This window comes from Herpailurus yagouaroundi, unplaced genomic scaffold (genome assembly GCF_014898765.1).
Source record: "Herpailurus yagouaroundi ecotype Mexico unplaced genomic scaffold, PumYag 100, whole genome shotgun sequence".
Lineage (NCBI taxonomy): Eukaryota > Metazoa > Chordata > Mammalia > Carnivora > Felidae > Herpailurus > Herpailurus yagouaroundi.
In genome coordinates, this window is record NW_024412391.1 from 73,632,131 (window position 1) to 73,655,819 (window position 23,689).

Consider the following 23,689-nt stretch of genomic DNA (forward strand, 5'->3'; position numbering starts at 1 on the left):
CAAAAACACTGGGGGAGATCATCAGTTCAGCTATAGAGGGGAACACAGAAATGGGTTATAGCTAGAGAGAGAAATAAGGTCAAGAGAGAATTTATTAAAAAAAAAATTCTAGGAATGGAAGTATGTTTGTGTGCTGATGGGAAAGATTCTTTATGGAGAGAAAATTGATGATATAGGATCTTTGCTTTAAGCTAAATCTCAGAACTTGGCTGTCAGTGGGTATTTATAGATTCTTTCTTATAGAAAGCAATGTTGTGGAAAAAAAATATAGGGTACAGTCCACACAGGATGCAACACATTGCAAAGGGGTTAAAACTTAACAAGAGGTGGGGTGCCTGGGTGGCACAGTCACTTAAGCTAAGGGTCCAACTTCGGCTCACGTCATGATCTCATGGTCTGTGACTTGGAGCCCCATGTCAGGCTCTGTGCTGACAGCTCAGATCCTGGAGCCTACTTCGGCTTCTGTGTCTCCCTCTCTCTCTGCCACTCCTGTGCTTGCGCTCTGTCTTTCTCTCTCTCTCAAAAATAAATAAATGTTAAAAAAAAAAAAAAACAAGAGGAATACTATTTCAATCTGGTGCATGACATATACCAAATGTATAGAAAGTAATAGAATAAGCAGGGATGATTTCATGAATGCTATGCATTTGAGAAGGCCCATGAAGCCTGGGTAGGATTTGGATAGACTGGGACAGGGGTGAGAACACAAGACCTGGCGATGCCTAAGCATCTATTAAGAGGTAATATAAGACACATCTTAGAATGGAAAAAAGTTCACTTAAGGATCAAGGGGAACATAAGTTAGGAAAGGATATTTGTGCTAGAAATTGTACAGTGTATAATTTAACAATCTTCAGGAAAGGAAGGTGTCTCAAGTGGCCTATATTTCTGGCTTGGGCCAGATTTTTTTCTGAAAAGTTAAAAAATAGATTGTAGGCCCTAAAGGTTAAATAGAATTTTATTTTGTTATTGAATTTATGGTCAGATCTATGGCATGTTAATCTATCACATTATCTATAAGGGGTTTTAAAATATTGCTACTTCTAAAAGTGGGTAGTAAGTTCTGGAGAACTTAGAAACTCCAGACAAGGGATCATTAAAAAAAAAAAAAAAAAAGCCAACGTTAACTCTTGACCTCAAACAGATTTTTAGAAATAAGTGAGTTCACGTATGACGTTTATTAGAAATTATTTTGGGAGGTAATGACTAAAGAAGGTTTTTTACACCCCCCATAATGTCATCACTATTATTCTACTTACATGATTATTAATTGCAACTCTGACAAAGATACAGAAAAACTTCAACCTGTCACTACTTATTATTCAGGCACACAAACCAATGAGCTCAAAGGAATCAGTGGAGATGCAAAGAAGAAAATGTGGGTGAAACCTCTAACATGCTGCACATCTCACTGTCCATCTTTTAAAAATGTAGTTCTGTTGATAGGTCTACAATCAGTTTCAAATTTTATAAGCCCTCATTAGTTATCTCTAATTGGTAGAAAGATAGTGTCTCCTCTAGTGGAGAAATGGAGACTGTGGCGTGGTCAAACACAAAATGTCTACAGGAGGCAGGGAACGTAAACTAAGAAGTCAGGTGGGAGCAGACCTAATGGAGAAAGCTGCTACTCCAGTCGACTGTTGCCTAGCATGAATGGGCTCAGGGCGGTCAGTTTCAATTTTCCAAGGAAGCATGACATCTAAAATTTTTTAATAGAAGATCTTCCAACTAAAAAAAGAATAGCACGTACAGATTACTATGTGAATATGGGCTACATTTAGCTTCCAGTAACTGGCTTGTAATGTTAGTCACTACCGGAGGAGCACTGTCAGTGCAGAGCCCCAAGTGGGGCTTGAACCCACCAACTGAGCCATGAGATCATGACCTGAGCCAAAATCAAGAGTTGGAAACTAAATAGACTGAGCTACCCAGGAATGCCTCTAATTTTTAAAATATGGCTAATTTTTAAAAATTAATTAGATTCCCGGGGCGCCTGGGTGGCTCAGTCGGTTAAGTGTCCGACTTCAGCTCAGGTCACGATCTCGCGGTCCGCGAGTTCGAGCCCCGCGTCGGGCTCTGGGCTGATGGCTCAGAGCCTGGAGCCTGCTTCCGATTCTGTGTCTCCCTCTCTCTCTGCCCCTCCCCCGTTCATGCTGTGTCTCTCTCTGTCTCAAAAATAAATAAACGTTAAAAAAAAATTAAAAAAAAATTAATTAGATTCCCTATCCTGTACTTTTCATCTCTGTGCTTAATTTTTTAATTTATAACTGGAAGCTTGTACTTGTTAATTGCCTCTATTTTACCCATCTCCCTCCCCACCTTCTCCAGGGCACCCATCAGTTTGTTCTCTGTATTTAATAGTCCAAATTGTTTTTGTTTGTTTCTTTTTTTGCTCATTTATTTTTTTTTTAAATTCTACATATAAGCAAAATCCTATGGTATTTGTCTTCCCTTATCTCACTTAGCATAATACCCTCTAGGTCCATTCATGTTGTCGCAAATGGCAAGATCTCATTCTTTTTATGGCTGAGAAATATTCCAGTGTGTGTGTGTGTGCGTGTGTGTGTGTGTGTGTGTGTGTGTGTGTGTGTGCGCGCGCATTACATCTTCTTTATCCGTTCATCTATTTTTTTTCAACTTTTTTTTTTTTTTTTTTTATGGGACAGACAGAGACAGAGCATGAACGGGGGAGGGGCAGAGAGAGAGGGAGACACAGAATCGGAAACAGGCTCCAGGCTCCGAGCCATCAGCCCAGAGCCTGACGCGGGGCTCGAACTCACGGACCGTGAGAGGGTGACCTGGCTGAAGTCGGACGCTTAACGGACTGCGCCACCCAGGCGCCCCTATCCGTTCATCTATTAATGGACACTTGGCTTGCTTCCATATCTTGGCTATTGTAAATAATGATGCAATAAACACAGGCGTGCATATATCTTTCAGATTACTGTTTCTTTGGTTTTTTGTTTCTGGGGGGGATTTTTTGTTTGTTTACTTATTTTGCTAATTGTTTTATAACTATAACAAACTAGTATGAAAAAAAAAAAAGGAAAGAGAGAGAGGGGGAAAAAAAAACAAACTAGTACAGAGAATGCCCTCTACAAAGCAACATAATAAAGGTCCAGAGGTCAAAGTGTTTTCTTAGCAAGGATGATGATTTCATTCTCTGGTATTTGGAATTTAGGCTGCAGTCCTTATTTTAGATTGATCACAACAAACATGACACAGTCCAAGCATTTTACTAGGTTTGTACAGGTGAATGACCACTTGTCCCAGGTAGAAGCAGATACAGTATTTGGTTTCGTGTATCACTTACTCTCTCCAGTTCTCCTCATGGTGCACTGCCAGAATGGGATGTACTTCTTGTCAAACTCCATCTCCGCATAGGTTGCAAGATCGTCTGTGCTGTATTGCTCTGGCAAGTCCTGTTGCACATCCTCTGACATACCTGCATTTTTCATCATGCCTTTTTTTTTATCCCACATGGTTACAGTGGAGCAGAGGCTGGCTGACTCCAACCATCTCCTGGAAAGTTGATTTTTTTTTTTTTTGGATTTAGTTTTGCTCATCATACTTGGAAAATACTTTGTCCAATATTATGCTCAGCAGAACAATTAGTGGTTCCAGACTCAAGATACTGAATTCCAATTACACTTCCACTCAAATCACATGGAAACTCTGTCCATTTTCTCTAAGCCAAAGCAACAAGTGGGACAAAAAAAATTGTGTAATACCATTTGCCTTCCTAATGGCTTTGTGCATGCCGTGGGGTTTGAAAGCCTGTTGAAGCATCATCTTTCTGGTGCTTAAGTTAGAAACTACAGAGTCTGTTAGCCAACCCATGGCCTCTAACATCGTAATGGGCAGCAGCTACATATCTAACAGTCATTCTCTTTTCCCATTCTCACTGATCTAGATCAGGTTTCATTATTCCCATTCATTATTTCAAACTTTAATGTGCATACGAATCACCTAGGGATTTTGTTAAAATGCAGATTCCAATTCCGTAGGTCTGGGGTCAGGCTTGAGAGTCTATTTCCCATAATCTCTCAGATGGTGCTGATGACGAAGGTCCGGGAAGCATACATTGCCCAGAAGGATCATAGACAATGTTACAATCTCTGGCTCAAGGATCACTTGGGCTCTTCTTACTACTCAGTGTTGTTTTATTTCACTCGCTTTAGTTTCTTCTCCCATTCTTCTCCTGAACTATTCCAAAAGTCTTGAGCTACATTTCACCAGCTCCCCTGAAACAACCATAAATCTAAGCATTGTCTTCCTCTTTCCCTGAAAGAACAGAAATTTATAGAGGTCTACGGTGAAAGTATCTTCCTCCAGATAAGACTTCCTTTGGCTTTTGCCTTTTACCTGGAGGCCACTTTAATATTGGAGAGATGAAATTTGAGACTGTTTTCTGCAGAACTTAGGCAATTTAAAGAAAGAAGTGATACCTTTCCAGTTCACCCTTGCCCTGTAGCCCTTTCGTGTTCCAGCTTATTATTTGGGGAGGATCTCATGTCAGACCCTTCACTGTTTGCAGACTCTGGGTTTTTATTTCCGTCCTCCTTGCTCACTGAGGCTGTTTGAAGGAGAGTTGAATTTTTTTCCAAATCAGCAAATGCTCTCAGTGCAGAAGCAACTTGCAGGTTCTCATCTTCCTTCACTGTATTTTCAGCTCTAATTCACACTAATATTCCTTTGAATGCATTTTGACCAATTTCTTAGTTCTTTTCAGTAAGAAGTCTTGTCCAAATCAGCTAGCTTGCTATTTTTGATAGTAAGACATGTGTAATTACCTACTGTGTGTCTCCCTACTACACTATACACTCATTTCACAAACACGAACTGAGACTCCTTTGTATATCACTGTATTTCTAGCATGCACACATAGTGGGTGCTCAGGATGGTTGCTGAATGAAGGAAGCCTCTGCCTGGAGACCATCTCTGGCTGGTAAGGCAGGCACACAGGTGGGCAAGAGAGATGATTCCAAGATGGGCTTCTAGGTCCCCTAAAGCAAATTGGTGATCTAAAAGGTATGACCTTGCTTCTGGTGCCTGTCAGTTCATCTTTCCTCAGGATGCATTTGAGAATGGAATGAAACCCATAAGATGACAAGAAAGAAACTGTATTGTTCTCTTCAGAAGGGGGCTTTCCTCCTTGGAAAATCTAATAGCTTCTGTTTTAGTCTTTAAGTTTGTATGATTAAAAATAGCTACCACTTCCTGTCAAGAATGGCAAAGAAATCCATAAAAGACCATGGTTATCTACGTTGGAGTATCATTTAGTAGATTGATACAATTACTCTTTTTTCTTTGCAGAGCTGAGATTTTGAACCTGTGGTTGGTAGGTCTTTGGTCTTATGGATGATGAGCATAACATGTGTGAAAAATAAAACTTCTCTGGTGGCAGGTGTAAATGACTCAAGAGTATGCTGCAGTCTGGCTCATTGATTCACTTCTACAGGTTAACCATTTGTAAAACAGACCTATGATGATTGTTGCAGTGTTGTATGGCTGTTGGTTTTCAAAAGTTTGAGATCCCTGCAATAAATGAAAAACATGAAGTATTATTATTATAGGCAGGTTATGGACCATCTGCCAAGAGCAGACACTTATCTTTTTATATGAGCTGTAAGTCGGATGGGGGAAGACATGGGAAGCCTCAGGCAGGATTATATAAAATCCTTTCCATCCTCCGCTTACTCATCAATAATTAACCTGGCAAATCTAGAGCTTGGATGGAATAAAATTAAACATTCCCCAAATGGCTCCTGAAATGGTGAACATAAAATTCTTGCCGTCTGATTTGAAGTCAAAGCATCTAGCCCTAACTGCAAATAAAACATGATAAATTGATAATGATAAAGACAATTTATTATTAAATCCTACTATAAAATCCGAATAACGAGAAGTGCTTTCATTATATATTTTTTCAATATCCTTATTTATTTTTATTCTCTTTGGCTGCCTGGAATATTTCTTGGACAAAGGACCAAATGCCATTTTCCACTTATTATACTTTTGGGTTAGCTTGTTAAAGAAAGTATATGTACTTCCAGTATACTAAGTGTATTATCCAAGTTCTGACAGTGGCCATAGGATATACCACCCCATGAGTCTATGCGCTCTTTAGCAGGAACTATCTTTTACAATTAGAAATGGAAGATAGTTTAAGTGAGGAAAGCAGTCAGTAGAAGATTCAGGTTGGGTGAGGTTTGAATTCTCTCTTGTTATTTGCTGGTTAAAAGACCTTAAGAAATTGAAATAACTTTCCTGAATCTCTATATTTTCACTTATAAAATGGACAAAACAATAGTTACATAATAAAACTTTCAGAAGGATTAATGGAGATCAAAACATATATAAGATACTTAACAGAGTGCCTTGGTGATACATTAAATATATAATATTTATGAGTTAAAAATTGTATTATAGGATTCCTTCACCTCAATGAAGGCCTTCCCTTATTTCTCATTTATAGAAGTCCCCCACAAAATAACCTAATGTCTGTTTTGCATTATTCACATTTTTAACCTGAAGACATCTCATTAAGTAAGGCATTTGATGTCTGTTGGTTGGGCATTCACTCTGTGCACTAGATACTGATGGGATGGCAAGAGAAATAAAAACATTGTTGCATTACTTGAAAAACTCAGTTCTGAAACAGTTCACCAAAGAAAGGAAGACTATATGTAAAAAAATGCCAAATGAGTAAGATTTTCAAATAATGATTGAGAACAGTAGCAGCTTCACAATAGGAAAAGGTCTTCTGATGGTGAATGGGTTTGGCCAGGGGAAATGCATAGATGGATCGGGGTGAGAGGACAATCTTGCCAGATTGAGGAAAAAAGGAAACTGGAGAAAAAGTGAGCATGGCATTTTCAAGGGTCACTGAAGCACCCAGATTTACCTGTCTTGTGTCTTGCTATTTCAAAAGAAAAGTGGAATCGGGATCACTGATGTGGAAAGGATAAGGAGGGAATGTATTTTATTGGTGTTACTTTCTCCTGTATAGAAGTATCTCTGTAATAATATATATGTTTCCTCCTCCCTCACTCACAAACTGTCCCAGGGAAGGTGGTCTTAGGTGGAAAGGCAGAATTCCATACGTGGTCATTGAGGAAACTCTCCCAATGGAATCTACCCAATGGTTCTGCCATCTTCAATCCATATAAACCCTAGTCTCCATCTTTGTCACCCATGGAGGTGTACATACCAGAATTCCTTAGGTTGGTCCCGGAAGTAGCATACTTCTATTGGGTGGAGCTGGATCACAGGGCCACATAGAACTGCAAGAGAAGCTGGCAACTGTGTGTAGCTACTTGTCCCAAAGAGGAGAAAAGTGATGTTAGTGAAGAATTAGGATTATCCATTCTAATATGATATATAAATCCATCCACACATGTACTATATCCTGTTACTATTTTTTTCTTAATCATGTCTTTTCCATGTGTCCTAAAATCCCCTTGGTTTTAGTTTAGCACATTTGGGTAAACATGTCCTGAATTCGCGTTCTTCAGTAGGAGGCTCTTATTCTTCTAGATTCACCCCTTCAGTCTTCTTGATTAGAGTGATTTTATGTCTTCTTTTCTTTGATTTGCTGTGCTTCTCTAAATCTATTCCACGTTTTTCAAAATGCAGTGACCAGAATTGCATACCATAGTCCAAATGCAGATAGGCTACCATTTTTGAAGAGTAAATCTGTGACTTTTGCTTTTTTCTGAAAAAAATAATTTCTGATGATGGCAACTAGGTTGCTGATGTCTTTGGCTTCAGCTTCAAAGAAAAGTCTATGTGGATTCCCAAGTGCCTCTTTCTTGTCTTCAGTCTTGTAATGCTGACACTAAAATCTTCTATCCTTTCAAAGTAGTACTTCTCACCCCAAGCTCTATAATACAATCATCTGGGGAGCTTTAAAAATACAAATGCCACTCCCTTCCATCAAGATTGTGATATAATTTGTCTGAGATGAGGGCCAACTATTGATCCTTTTCAAAATACCTATAGATAAACATAATATTCTCTCAGGGTTTTGACTTATTATTGAAAGAGTAACTTGTGAATTTTTCCAATTACACTTGAGATATCCCTATTGAAATTCATCTATTCTTGCTTTGCTTGCAGACAGACAAGAGCAAAACTTTCTAAAGATTTATCCCATGAGCTTGGAATTAGCATATGGGAAAATTATGGGACTCTCTGAAAGCCATTACAGACTTTACACTTCAGCCCATATGATAATAATGACTGAACCACAGATGTTAAAAATCCTTGTCTTCCAGCTCCCGTGCATATACATCGTATGTACCTTGCCTATATTTTTAATGTATATCAAGTCGTATATAAATCTCTGCTTCTCTTTCTGTGCCACTCCTCACCTCTCTCCTCCCTCAAAGAATCCATAATGCGTAAATTCCTTAGTAATGTAAATTATCCTGGAATTTGCATGAGGGAGCCGGAGCTGGGCTTTCCATTGCACAATCTACAGGAACCACCTAGAATCCTCAGAGACAGGTCAGTCCTGCAAAGGCCCCTATGCCACATCACCACTAGAGGGTAGCAGTGAGGACATTTCTAATTCCCGTTTCCACAAAGTACGTGGCATCAGGTTCCTTTCATCCCTTATACATTTCTCTACTTTTGACTTCAAACCCATGCTACTCAACCAATTCAAGTTGCTCTCTTTATTCTGAAATACAAAGCAATTCAGATAAAGCCCTAACTTCTCAAGATGTCTGAGCTCCAGTCATCACCAGGCTAGGTAAAACTGAGTATCCTCTAGCTGATGTGATTCTGACTCCTTTGAAGGATAATGTGAATATTAACAGGTTTTACTAGATAGATATTAAAGTCACTGTTATATAATGTATACTTTTTGTATCATATTTTTTAAAAAATCTTAAAAATATTTTTGAACCTCTAATCCCAAGGATCTGTAAATTGTTAATCTAGCCACCATCTTGAGTAGGACCTTAAGAATGCCTCCTCTCCCAGAAGTTTCTCAAATAAATACATTGGTCTTTCTCAGAAACATTCTCATGCATAAATTTTTCATCTTTTTATATAACTTTATATTTGGATAGCATTACATAGTTGAAAAATGATCTTCCCATATATTTTCTTGTTTGAGCCTTTCACGAAACAAGTACGTAAGTATTCAGCATAATTGGGCTCTTTCCCATTTATAGTTTAGAAGGGTGGTATTTGGAAATTTTGAACAAATAACTCAAGTCCATCTGGACAGTAAATGGGAAAATAGTCACTAGAAGCAAAAGAATGAAAAGGGAATTTTGAAAGATTATGCATAATCATAATGTGTAAAAACTGGAATCTCAGTTAAATGACTAAAACCCCCCAAAGTTAGTGACTTAAAATCAGACAATAATTACTATAATAACTATTATTCTATTTCCTGATTCTCTCGGCTGATTGGGCAGTTCTCCTGGTCTCACCTGGGTCAGTGATGTGACTGTAGCCAGCAGATAGGCTCTCTGAGGCAGGGAGGGTTCTCCAGCGGGACTCATCAAGGCCTCAGCTGGGATCGCTGGAGACTGGGGCAGCTGGGCTCCTCTCTTCATGGAGTCTCACCTCCTGAGCTTCTTTAGATTATGGTGGTCTCTGAGCATGAAGAGGGCTATATAGGAAGGCTAGCCTAGCAAGTTACATGCCTCTCCCACTACATTCTCTTGATAAAAATAAGATAGGGGTTCAACTCCAGTCTAAGGGTGAGGAAACAGTATCTCTTGATGGAAAGCATGGCAGTCCCACTTTAAAGGGCAGTGGACACAGGGAGGTGTGATTCATCTAGGACAAGTATTGTAACAATCTGCCACAACTGTACTGCTATGTTTCTTGGTTCAAAAGTGCATTCACTTCTTTTTCTAATGTAACTATGACAAGAGCCCAGAGAGGTAGTATATATTATTGTCTCCATTTTTACAGTTGAGGAGCCCCACATTCTAAAAAGCTAGTGACTCGCTAACCCAAATAGATGTAAGATGGCAGAGCTGCTGGGATTTAAAGTCAGACATTGTCGGGGCGCCTAGGTGGCGCAGTCGGTTAAGCGTCCATCTTCAGCCAGGTCACCATCTCGCGGTCCGTGAGTTCGAGCCCCGCGTCAGGCTCTGGGCTGATGGCTCGGAGCCTGGAGCCTGTTTCCGATTCTGTGTCTCCCTCTCTCTCTGCCCCTCCCCCGTTCATGCTCTGTCTCTCTGTCCCAAAATAAATAAAAAACGTTGAAAAAAAAATTAAAAAAAAAATAAATAAAGTCAGACATTGTCAACCAAAACATCATGTAAGTAGGACGTGCATACATGTCTCCATTTTCCAAAGAGTAGGGAGTAGGTTCTGAATTCTAAAGTCTATTTATGAAACAGGTGAATACATAATGCTGAATCATCTATGTTATAACATCATGACTTGTTGGTAATTTTCAACTTAAAAAGTAGTAGTGTAAAGTGGCATAGTAACTAAATTTATTTCATTTATTTATTTGTTTACTTACTTATTGAGGTTTATTTATTTTGAGAGACAGAGTGAGCAGGGGAGGGGCAGAGAGAGAGAGAGAGAGAGAGAGAGAGAAAATCTCAAGTGGAGCTGGAACTCAGGAACCATGAGATCAGGACTGGAGCTGAAACCAAGAGTCAGATGCTTAAGTGACTGGCCACCCAGGTGCCTCTATTTTATTTTATTTTTGAGAGAGAGAGAGAGCATGAGCACCAGCGAGCATATGCGGGATGGGCAGAGTGAGAAGGAGAATCTTAAGCAGACTCCAGGCCCAGTGCAGAGACCAGTGAGGGGCTCCGTCTCATCATCACGAAATCATGACCTGAGCCAAAATCTAGAGTCAGCTGCTTAACTCATTGAGCCATCCAGGTGCCCCTATTCATAGTATTTTATACATCCTGTACCCATAGGAACATATTTTAAGTACAATTAACTTTTTCTTTTATTTTAAATTATATTTTGCTGTAGAATGTGTATAAAAGGGGAAACAAACAAAAAAACCCCACAACTGCCTGATAGTCCAGATGTCACAATTCAAAAATAAATTTATCAAACTTTGTTCTAAAATACTTCTCATGTGTTTTTTTCCTCAAAATTGAGAAGCCAGTTCATAATCAACTATAATCTCACTTGAATTTCCTCCACTGTAGCTGCAAATCTCATTTTAAAGAAAAGCTAACAAAAAATGGCTTAGAGCTGCAATTGAGAAGCAGATCAACCACAGTGAAAAATGAAGTTGGTCCTTAAACCACTGCAGGTTCTTGCTCCACTAAATTAACACAATCTTCTCTTACCTTCCACTAGAGAAGGAACATTAAAAAAAAGGTATGTACCTATATAAAAATGTCAGACTGTCTATATTTACACAAACATGAATATATACATCCATGCATACACTAAAATGCATGGTCTTTTAAATATAGAAAGTAGAAGAATACTTTAAGTTTTACCACTCATCAAATAACACGAAATCACTATTAGCCTATACACCGTGGCACTTTTTTTTTTTTTTTCCAGTTTCTTCATAGGCATTTGCTACAAAATGACGTTAGAATTTTGCTTACCTACCTTAACCCAAGTTCATTGTTTTTGTGGTTTTTAAAAATGACTACTCATAATTGTTGGGACTCTTATACCATAAAGAAAAATCGACAAATTCATTTTGGAAAATATAGAAAATTAGGAAGAAAAAGTAACATTACTTATTAAATACACAGTAAAACCTTGGATTGTGAGTAACTTGTTCTGTGAGTGTTCTCAAGATGAACAAACATTGCTAATAAATTTTAACTTGAACAAATGAGTGATGTCTTGTAATACAAATAGTACATGAGGCCAAATGTCTCATGATCACAACTGAGCCAATGGTTCTTGAAATTTGCTTTGATATGCTTTGAATTACAAGCATGTTTCTGGAATGAATTATTCTCATAAACCTAGGTTTTACTTGTATGGGTTTTGTTCGTTGGTTTATTTGATTTATTTCCTGGGTTTATTTTCTCTGCATTTTAGTAGTTTAATTTTTTTTTTTTTTTTGCACAATTGTGATCACATAACTTTATGAAAACTTATCCTATGTATACTTTGTGAAATTTTTCCTATAATGAACTCTTTAAAAGCATTATTTTAGGGGCACCTGGTTGGCTCAGCTGGTTGAGCGTCCAACTTCAGCTCAGGTCATGATCTCGCAGTTCATGAGTTCAAGCCCTGCATCGGGCTCTGTGCTGACAGCTCAGAGCCTGGAGCCTGCTTCAGATTCTGTATCTCCCTCTCTCTCTGCCCCTTCCCCGCTCATGCTCTGTCTCTCTCTGTCTCTCAAAAATGAGTAACGTTAAGAAAAATTAAAAGCATTATTTTAAATTAATATTTTCATAAAATACAAACATCTGGTTGTACCAGGTTTTACTTTTCCGTTCTTATTTATGAGGGCAGTAATGCCTTTTTATTTATTGCTATTATAAATAATTCTCTAGGGAACATTTTTTTTCCACAGTCATTTTTGTAACTCAGTCTCTTTGGTAACTGATTTCCAGAAGTGTATCACAGATTATGACTCTTTTTAAGGCTATTGATAGATATTGCTAAATTATCTTCCAGAAAGGTTGAATCTATTTATACTCACAAATTTAGCTTATGAAAGGGCCTATTTTACAAAACACTTACTAGCACCATTATAATGGTTTTAATAGAGATATAATGGACATTTAATAAATACGCCCATATTAAGATAATTGCTTACTAAATAGAGTTTAATAAATACACACTATTATTTTTAAATAAAAGGATAAATTAAATTATACAAGGATTATTTAATTGCAGGTTTTTAAAGACTAGTGAGACTACACATTTTTCTATATTGGTGAAGACTATTCTGATTTTAATTTTTGCAGACCCTGAACTCATTCAAGTATTGCACATGTGACATACAAGGTGGTCTATTCGATTTTATCCTGGGTTGAGTGGTATCTGTGAGGACCATGGGTAGACTGGGCAATTTCATGCCAAGCATTCATTATCTAGTCATATTTAATTGTTAATTATCACATTTAGATTTGTTCTAATCTACTGAAATAGAACCTACCTGGGGAAGGGAGGCAAGAAGTATACAACGGAAAAGATCTGGTTTTCTAGAGTTGAGAAGCCATTTTAGAAAGACATAATGGTATATAACAGTGAAGGTGTTCATAAATTGATCACTTTTATGACCTACCTATCAGGCTGAGTGAATTGGAGCTGAACTATCAGCTTGTTAAATCAATCCAAATTCAAATAAATATTTACGGTAAGTATAATGAACAGGGAACAACAAAGATTTTGAATATAGCACCATTAGTTAATTTGCAGAATGAAACTGTGACATTTTTTCTGGGTAAGTAAGAACAAACTCCATAAAGTTATCTATAGCATTTGACTTCTCATCCTTGTACTCCCAGAATTCTGAGAATTCACACACAAGCAAAGCACCTGGCTTTTGCTCTAGTGTTTTTCTTTAGATCTGAAACACCTCCCAAGCACAAGCAACTGTTAAGCCTGAATGGAAGACTGAAAAATTAAACATTTTTAGAAACTCACAGGTATGAAGATCCTAAAGGCAAAATTATTTTACAGAGTCAACAACCAAAATGTTTCCCACTTGTTTTCACAGTGCATTCACTCTTTCTACCACATGTCCCATTTCCCTGTTTTCTGATGTTTTCTCCTGGGAGAGGAGGGAAGGAGAAGGTGAATGCACATGTTTTTGCAATGGGCTATAAACTCCCATCTTACAGATTGTGACTTCTTGTTTAGTCTCCACACTACTTTGCATATTGATTAACACTTATTTCTTTCTTATTACTTTATTTTATTTTTTAAATTTTTTTTTCAACATTTATTTATTTTTGGGACAGAGAGAGACAGAGCATGAACGGGGGAGGGGCAGAGAGAGAGGGAGACACAGAATCGGAAACAGGCTCCAGGCTCTGAGCCATCAGCCCAGAGCCCGACGCGGGGCTCGAACTCACGGACCACGAGATCGTGACCTGGCTGAAGATGGACGCTCAACCGACTGCGCCACCCAGGCGCCCCATCTTTCTTATTACTTTAAAGGTTCCTTTCCATCTATAATAAGAGAGAATATAGCATTAACAATTTGTTTTCTAGTTTAATCATTATTCTGAGGCTAGACTTTGAAAAGAGTGCTCATCCTAGCAATTTTTTAACTTCGTCGTTTGTGGATGTGAATACATAGGATGTATTTTTATTGTCACAAAACTAGAGTTTGATTCCTAGGGGCTGCCTGGGCATTGGAGCAGTTACTCATTTTGTCAGAGATTCAGGATTATGTGCCAATTATCTCTTTTTTGAAGCAAACTCATTTTTAGAAATATGATGATAACATATTGTCTCCAAATGTGCCCCTCAGAATGTTAGGTTGCCTCATGTCATTGGTTTGTATGAGGTGAAAGCATTCTCTTTACAAAGCATGACTTTGTAGCTTTGACTTTGGAAGTCACATCTCAATGTGTTGTAAGAGAATTAAACTTTATGCAAAGTTTTTATGGGAACCCAACCAGCAGTGAAACTTCATCTGATGACTGGACTTTTTTAAAAGCAGTACACGTTGGAGTGTCTGCATAGCTCATTTGGTTAAGCATCCAACTCCTGATTTTGAATCAGGTCAGGATCTCAGGATTCATGAGATGGAACACCCTGCCCTCCACCCCACTCCCCCAGCTGGGTGTGGAGCCTGCTTAAGATTCTCTTTCTGCCCCTCCCCACTGTGCCAGCACTCTCTCTCAAAATAAATAAACTTGAAAAAAAAAGTGTCACAAATTTTATAACTGAACCATTTTTTAGTTTTGATACAGGTGGAATGCAAAATATAAAACTTTCATAACACTTATTGTAAACACCTGGAAACTCTGGGCAACTTATTCATTTCTATTATTTATTCGTTCCCGTTGTTAGCTTTGATTTTCTTTAATCTCAACAACTGAGACATTACGTCCATTTTGTTAGCAAAGGTAGATAGTAAAATTGGGGTTGTGGATTCGGTGTTGAAGGAAAACATTCCTTTCGAGGAAATGTAGCAAGAAGAGTTTGTGGGTTTGGGGTGAGTGGGGATGGGTTTTAGTTACAACTCTGCTGCTAGCCATCTGTGTGTGTCTGTACAGATTAATTCCACTTTTTGGGTTATTTGTCCATTTGTACAAAAAAGGACTGAATTCGTGTTTTCAAAATTTCACACCATTTGAACATTTTAATACTCTACAATCTGAATCTTACTACAGTATCTCCTCCATAATTTCCCGTAACCCCTTACTTTTGTGTAGTCCCTTTAGGGAACGATCCAATGATAAGCGTTCAAAAACTTTACCTCCTTGCGGTTGCTGTACCTAAGGTTTTAATGTAATTATTCTGGAAAAGTCCTAAGTGAAAAGGTCCAGTTTCGGCTCCTTTGGGGGAATTTGTCCCAAAGGCATCAGAGATTTCTCCTGTTTATCTCGTTACCTGAATCCATTACTAAAATCTTTAAAAACGCTCCCTTAAAAAAACAAAAAACAAAAAACAAAAAAAATTTTTTTTTTTGAAACTACAGATCCCATGAATCAAAGAAGGAAACCGACACCTCCCCTCCAGCCCCTCCCCACCCCTTGACTGTAATCCGCTAAAACTCAGGTTGAGGCATCCTGAAATATGCCTGAAAGAAACGCCGGCTGTTGTCCCGGTTTTCAGCTGCGCTCTCCCCGGGCTCCTTTAAATCAGTGCTGAGAGTGTGGAAGGATACAGAGCGACGCAGAACGGGATGGGCGCGGGTGCGGCCATCACCTGTTCCGAGACAGGCATGCGCACTGCGAGGGCGCGGGCGAGGAGGCGGGGCCCGGTGGGAGGGGCGGACGGCGCCCGGCTGGCACTGCTCAGACCTGCTTCTCCCGACTCGGGGCGCTGAGGCGGCTTCGGGGAGTTGTCCAACATGGAGGAGGCACCAGCTGCGGGCGTCACCTGCGAGCGGGACTAACACCCGCCTGGCGTTCCGGGCAGCGGTGCCGGGTCCCGAGCCCTGGGACTCGGCCGCCTGCACGCCCCACGGCGGACCCCGGCTCCGGTTGCTCGTCGGGCCGCGGGGCTTCCCGACGGGGACGCAGCGCAAGGAGGGAGCGCAGCGGCCCCGAGTCCCTCTGAGCCATGGGCAACGAGGCGAGCTTGGAAGGGGAAGGGCTCCCGGAAGGGCTGGCGGCGGCGGCGGCGGCGGCGGCAGCCGGAGGAGGGGCTGGCGGGGCGGGGAGCTCCTTGCACACCGTGATCCCGGCCGGCATGGAGGCGGATCTGAGCCAGCTGAGCGAAGAGGAGAGGAGACAGATCGCCGCTGTCATGTCAAGGGCGCAGGGGCTGCCCAAGGGAAGCGTTCCCTCGGCCGCTGCGGAGCCGTCTTCCATGCACAGGCACGCACAGCATGATGTATATGTCCAGGCATATATGTACAGCCTCCCGTGCACATATGTGCCAACCCGTATGTGCCAGCACGGCAGTACATATATGTGGTTTCCGTTCATTTTATTTTCCCTAATGGGGTGACGAGAAAGAGATCATAAGCCTTCTCTGGGCAGAATAAAAATGATGCATTGTAGAGTTTCTAGTGGGATAGTCAGGGGTTGCATTCCTGGAACTGTGATTTTAGGTTGTGATTTTTGGCCTTTTGGAACCTTTTTTCCCCTAGGATGGCGTGGAGAGACGCCCTCCAGTGTTTTACTAATCTGGAAGTCTTCCATTAATACAAAACGGACGTGTTGGGAAATGGATAGAACTGGGTGTTTACCTGTCTCTGTTTAAACCTCCCCAGTCATTTCGGCGTCTCTTTCTCTGTGAATGATGTCTGAAATATTTCTGTAACAATACCTTTAATTCCCTGGGAGGTGATTGTCCTTCCTTCCCACCCCACCCCCAGAGGAGAACAGGAGCTGTTTAGGTAGAAGGTATAGAATGAATACACCTTTTATATTCAATGAGGGACCCTAAAATATATTATGGCATTAGACAGATGGTTCGGTCGCAGCGGAGCAGGTGCTGTACATGTATTTCTGAATTAGCATATGCTATTTTTTAAACTATTGCTCTTTTATATGCAAAAGTATCTTACAGTTTAGAACATGTGAATTTGTGTTATCTTAAAATTAGTTTCCAGTACATAGTTTTCAAGTCAAACCAAATAAATGACAACTTGCACAGGCAATTAAGAGCTATTCTGTAATATTACCGTATTAATTTCCTTCTCTAGCTCTCCATTTTGCTTCATCTAATAAATTAGTTGTTTTCTAATTAGAGCCCTAAGAGGGTATAATCATTGTGCCTGCCCTGCCTTTATTATTGTAAACAAACCCTTTAACTTTACACCCTCCCTTAGCGAACAGTTCTCTGTCCGTTGTCCTGAAACCATTCCTGCTTTATGTTAACTGAAGGGAGACCTACAATTTTCATTTGAGATATTGAAAGATCTGGGTATTGTAGGTGTAGATTCTTATCCTCTATTTCATAAAAATATTTTAACTTAGAAACTGTCATATACGTATATGCATATAATTTTATCAAATAACTTTTAACGTAGGAGAAGTGTCATGGATAGTTGCAATATTTTTAACATAAAATCTTAAATTTCTACAATATATCAGCTAAAAATCCTGTGTTCTTGAAATGAAGCCACCACTACTAGTAAAAACTTGACCCTTTATATTAGATGTGTTTTTCTAACTGGTAATATATGGGGTTGTTTCTTTGGTATAAAGCCTTTTCTATCCATTATCTTAAGTATTAACAGCTTATGATATGCATCATTTTTCTCTACTGATGAAAACTTGGGAAAATTTTGAATGCTCATATATTATATTTTTATGGGATAATAACGAGGTACAGTACTTCTATTAGCTTTTTAGAAATGTATGTCAGCTCTTCTATAGTTTTTCCTAATATGTACATGCAACAGGTTTAGCATCCTGGTTACATAGACCAAGAAAAAGTTTGAGCTTTCATTTCTGCATTCCTAACTTTTCTTTGGTTCAGAGGGTGGCTGAAAAATACTATTTCAGCCTATGAAACTGGTTTTATACAGTACTTATATCAGATTTGTTAGAGTAGAATTATTAGTAGGTAATTTGTGGTCTCAAAACTTATTGGTGACAGCTTCATCTAAACAGATAAACAATATGCTGATTTTTGAAACCTTATATTTTACTGAATGATGTTTATAAAAGATGCATAATTTTTGGAAATTTATTATCCCCGCATGGGATAACCAAAGAAACACTTGGTTTAGATTCAGATTTTTAGAAGCACTCTAAGTATATATAAAAAAGCGTATCCAATTTTTTAAGGTTTGAAGGGGTTAAGTGTGTCAGTTAGACATGGAAGTATTTTGTTTTGTTTTTAAATAAGGGTTGAGAGCCCAAAACCCTAAGTTCTTATCCTATTCATTTTAACTGACTCAAGGCAAATTGTATATGTGTTTCAGCCATTGTGCCTCAGTTTCCTTGCTTCAAACAAGGCAAGTGACACTTGTTTTACCTATCTTGTAGAATCATTGTGAGGATTGGTTAAAAGTTGACAGGGATATTTTTGTTGGAATTTTAATTTGAAGGAACTCTGTAAAGAGTACTAATATCAATCTCAGCAGTGGATGGCACTGGCAGTGATGGCTTCAGACAAGTTGTGTATTGAATTATGCACTGTTAGGAGTTATTCTGATGTATCTACATTTTTTTTTTTACATGTGGAGAAGTCAGTGGAACTCCCACTCCCCTCCCCACCCCCACCAGGAGTCCGGATACTAGATATCTGTGACTGTTTTTTTTTTCTTTTTTTTTAAGAGAGCTTGTGAGTGGGGGAGAGGCACAAGGAGAGAGAGAAACAGAGACAGAGAGAGACAGAAAGACAGAGACAGAGAATCTTAAGCAGCTCCACATTCAGCACGGAGCCCGATGCAGGGTTCAATCCCAGGACACTGGGATCGTGATCTGAGTGGAAATCAAAAGTCAGAGGCTCAACCCACTGAGCCACCCAGGTGCCCCTGTGACTAGCTAGTTTTATAGCCTTGGATAATCTATTAGCCACTTTAAGCCCTAGTATCCTCTATAGTATAAAAATGAATAGATACTCCTGAAGTTGCTTGTATTTCTAATATCAAAAATTTTATGTGACTCAGCACTGTCAAGTGTCATTGCCTGATGTGTTCCATTAAAAAGTTTTTTTTAGCATTCCAACTGCTTTTATATTCTTATCCTTGAATACTGTTTACCTCATTTGTAGCTGAAATATTTTTTCTGCTAAATGATGAAAGAAAAATTCTAATCTGGTGATGACAGTAGTAATGAAAGAGGAGGTTGTTTAAAGCATGGGTAGTTACAAGCTAGAAGTTACAGGTTACAAACAAAATGTTCCTGAATTTTTGATTTATTAAAGACCCAGGGGAAGACAATTTTATTACTTGGTCAACTCATTCTATTTACAACTATAGGTTTGAGAAGGGCTTTACTGAAAAGTGCTTATGATTAGCAGAATATTTCATAGGAGTTCTGACTGAATCTGTTATTTTCTTTAGTATTCCTTTGCATCTCTCCAACTGGTAGACAACTCAACAAACATGTTTCTTCCTAGAGTAGCAAGCCAAGCCCAGGTTCTAAAATGCATATAGAATGTTTGCACTTATGCCTTGGAAGGACTGCAGAAGACTTTGAAAAGAATTGATGAAGCATTAATCTAGCATAAAACAAAAACCTGATACATTCATCAATTCATTGTCATCCATGTGTTCATTCATTCACTCATCAAACATGCTCTCTAGTTAACAGATTCAGTTCTAGTGATGCAAAGATGAGTGAAACGCATTCCCTCTCTAGGAGGTCCCAGTCTAGTTTACAAGGCACAGATTGCATTTTCGTCATGTTTGTTTTTGACAGAGCAACTGTTACACCAAACAAAACTTCACTGAAAGACCATAGTTAGCTAAGACATCCTTATATTTTTGTTCAGGATTAAGCTTATATCTCTTTTAATGATTGTCCTTCTATTTCTCACATCCACATCTCTGTGTTTTACATTAACGCACATCATTCTAGTAACTGAAATTAGTTTAAGTTGTAGGGCAATCTTCATATCTGTGTCAGTATTTTCTCAGGGCTTTTGTTAGACTATATAACTTATACTTGTAGGAAGTACATACAATTGTAATTTCTGCTGGAAGCAGCTTGCTTTGAATTTTGGTGTTGATAACACAACTACTTGGTATTCGCAAAGTTCATTTTTTATTTGTTTTGTACATAGGCTGGATTCTGTGAAATAACACAAACAATGATTAAGCTTAATAGTATTTTCAAGAGGATTTCGTTAAATTAAGAATAGATTTCTTTTGTACTCTGTTTAAATGTAGGTCTCTAGGACTCCACAAGGGAACCAATTCAAAAAAATGCCTAATAATTACTCATAAGACAGGGACTTCTCTAACGAAGTTCCTAAGATTGTGCCCTTTTATGGGAGTGGTAGATTTCATTAATTGAATGTGGATCATTTCTAGAATAATGTGAAGATCTAAACAGTGGAATTTCTGGAAATAATCCATCTTAGGTCGTTTACTATGGCTTTTGCGGCCTGTAAAGAAACATTCAAAATCATTTTCCCAAAATGGAAATACGTAGCTTTTTAAAAGATAGCTATCTTAGAATTGTTGGAATTAATTAGGGTAATAATTTTAGTTCCTCATTTCAGTTATCTCAAATTTCCTAACTTTTTTTTTTTTCCTGGAGGGAGTTGCCAAAACTAAGAATTCTATTTATTTATCTTTTATCAGAAAATCACTTCTTGCATACCTTGGCTTGTATAGATTATTTCCTTTGGACTTTTTGCTAACTAGAGGGAATGCTTCTGTGTTTCTTTCTGTTATGCCTTATGACTTGATCTAACTCAAATTTCTGTATCCTTTGGGGAACTTCAAAAACTTAACTCATATTAGGTACTAAATGATCTGAAATTAAAAATTTATAATCTGGCCCATTAGCAAGTAAATTTTCACAAAACAAAACTTATAGAACTTTATTGTGACTATCTCATATTTTAAGTGCTACTGAATAACTTTCTCTTTTTTCTTTTAATTAAAAATAAATCTTTTCCAAAATTAAAAAGCTACATTATCAAATGCAGTACTTATAATTTTATTTGTTAACAATTCTAATATCTCCTTTTCTTTTTAGTTGCAACTTTATCAGTGAAGAATGGCTTATTTAAAAAAATTAATGTATTTAATTTTTGGCTAAAAGTAAACACTTACAGTTATTTAGCCATAGTCATTTAAAAGTGATCATGTTTCCAAAACTGTTAAAAAAAAATCCATTATGTATATTTGTCTATGAATTAAAAGAAATTTTGCAGATTAGTTACATTCTTAAAGCTGTTAATAATGAATAATATTACTAATAGCCTAACAATGGCAAGAGTGTTACACAAAACATTAAGAGATTATTATATATTTTCTTCTGAGAAAAGTAACAATACCTTCAAAAATGGGGTCACAACCAGCTTATTACTAGTTGTATACCAGGCTGTATCTCGAGATTCTGTCAGTATTAATTGTTATTTTGCATAGAGATCTCATTAAGTATTAGCTATTGGAATAATAATTAAATGACATAATATTTTTCTTCTACAAGAAATAGGGAATTATTTCTCAAAAATTTCTAATTAATCAAAGTAGGACTTTTCATTTTATGAAGTTTATTAAGGATAACATTTAATGGATACTTTCTTTGTAGACAGAATAGAGTAAAATTGAATAGACTATCAACTTTCTCAGCCCCTGGAAATGCGTGACATAACTTCCTTTACTAAACATTTCCCAGATGTCACACGTGCCATATGTGACTAATTTAATTCTTGTAATCAAGTAAGACACACAAACAACATCAAAAAAATTTTGGAACAAACTCCCACATTTTAAAATGATTAGTTTTAATTCTTGGTGCTGCTAGTATTTGGAAGAATAACATTCTTTGAACATGAACGTACTAGAACATGGCATTGCCTTGATTTATCAATTTAATATAATTAGGTGTTAAGTATGGCTGGATTCTATTAAGTGTAAATGTAAACTATTATAAATAATGTCTAGCTAGATTTCCTATGTTTTCATGACTTACGGTAGCCGGTATTGTTTTTGTTTTTTTCTCTTTTTGTTTACCTTCTTGTTGAAAATCTCTACCCATGTAAAGAAAGTAACAGAGGGATTAAACCTTTTCTGGTCACGTACAGGAGACTGCAAAAATGTGTTCTAATTATATTTATACATGTGTAATTTTGATACTGTAAGAAAGTAATAGCTTTTTCATATTATTTAGAGTTGGGATAATTTCCATTATTTTTACTTCTTTTTGTTTCACTCTTCTAGGAAACAAGAGTTGGATAGTAGTCATCCTCCAAAACAATCAGGGAAACCGCCGGACCCAGGGCGTTCAGCTCCGCCTGGTCTCAGTAAGAGTAGAACTACAGACACTTTGAGGTCAGAGCAGAAGTTGCCTGGAAGGAGTCCTTCCACTATTAGCTTGAAAGAATCAAAGTCCAGAACTGATCTGAAGGAAGAGCACAAGTCTAGTATGATGCCTGGCTTCCTCTCAGAGGTTAACCCTTTAAGTGCTGTCTCCTCGGTTGTAAATAAATTTAATCCTTTTGATTTGATATCAGACACTGATTCATCCCAGGAAGAAACTGCCAAGAAACAGAAAATGGCTCAGAAAGAACAGGGAAAACCCGAAGGAATCACAAAACCTCCACCACAACAGTCACCTAAGCCAGTTCCTAAGCAGCAAGGACCTGCGAGGGTCCCACTGCAGCAGGATGGCTCTCCCAAATCAGTATCTTCTCAGCAACCAGAGAAGATTAAATTACAACCTTCAGGGACAGGAAAGCCAATTGAGGGGCTTACCCAGGCTCCTCAGACAGACCAGGCACAATTGCCCCTTCAAAGAGATGCAACCAGGCCTCAGACAAAGCAGTCAGACACACTAAGGGGAGAATCAGTTAAACCCTCTTTGCAAAGCCCATCCAAACCACCTATTCAGCAGGGAGGTCCTGGAAAACCTCCAGCCCAGCAGCCTGGACCTGAAAAACTTGCTACAGCACAGCCTGGGCCTGCAAAGCCCTTAGCTCAGCAAACAGGGCCAGCGAAGGCCCTAGCTCAACAGCCGGGGACAGCAAAGCCCCCAGCCCAGCCACTAGGGACAACAAAGCCTACTGCTCAGCAGCCTGGGCCAAAGTCTCCAGCTCAGCCTGTTGGGCCTGTGAAGCCTCAAACTCAACAGGCTGGGTCAGACAAACTTCCATCTCAGCAGCCAGGGCCAGCAAAGCCCCCAGCCCAGCAGCCAGGGACACCAAAATCTCCAGCTCACCAGCCTGGGTCACAGTCTCCAGCTCAGCCACCTGGGCCTGCAAAGACTCCATCTCAGCAAGTTGGGGCAACAAAGTCTCTGGGTCAGCAGCCAGGGACAGGAAAAACTCCTGCTCAACAGCCCGGCCCGGCAAAGCCCCCACCTCAACAGCCCGGCCCGGCAAAGCCCCCTCCTCAGCAGCCTGGCCCGGCAAAGCCCCCTCCTCAGCAGCCTGGCCCGGCAAAGCCCCCTCCTCAGCAGCCTGGCCCGGCAAAGCCCCCTCCTCAGCAGCCTGGCCCGGCAAA

At 38.9% G+C, this 23,689-nt stretch overlaps 1 protein-coding gene and 1 long non-coding RNA gene across 2 annotated transcripts in view; one reads left to right on the plus strand and one right to left on the minus strand.

The window, feature by feature from the left end:
• Positions 1 to 3,219: 3,219 nt before the first annotated feature.
• LOC121028788 (uncharacterized) lies at positions 3,220 to 9,609 on the minus strand. The gene is made up of 3 exons (XR_005789433.1): positions 9,450 to 9,609; positions 7,214 to 7,315; positions 3,220 to 5,538 (listed from the first exon to the last, which is right to left on the minus strand). It is a non-coding gene; the product is annotated as an uncharacterized LOC121028788 (long non-coding RNA).
• A 6,346-nt stretch (positions 9,610 to 15,955) lies between these two features.
• The window catches only part of PCLO (piccolo presynaptic cytomatrix protein), a 417,562-nt gene continuing 409,828 nt past the window's right edge, over positions 15,956 to 23,689 (plus strand). Inside the window, 3 exon segments of the mRNA XM_040472795.1 lie at positions 15,956 to 16,427; positions 22,409 to 23,687; position 23,689. The exon segment at position 23,689 is cut by the window's right edge and continues 440 nt beyond it. Of these exon segments, the coding sequence (XP_040328729.1) occupies positions 16,171 to 16,427; positions 22,409 to 23,687; position 23,689 (1,537 nt within the window). The 5' untranslated portion in view covers positions 15,956 to 16,170.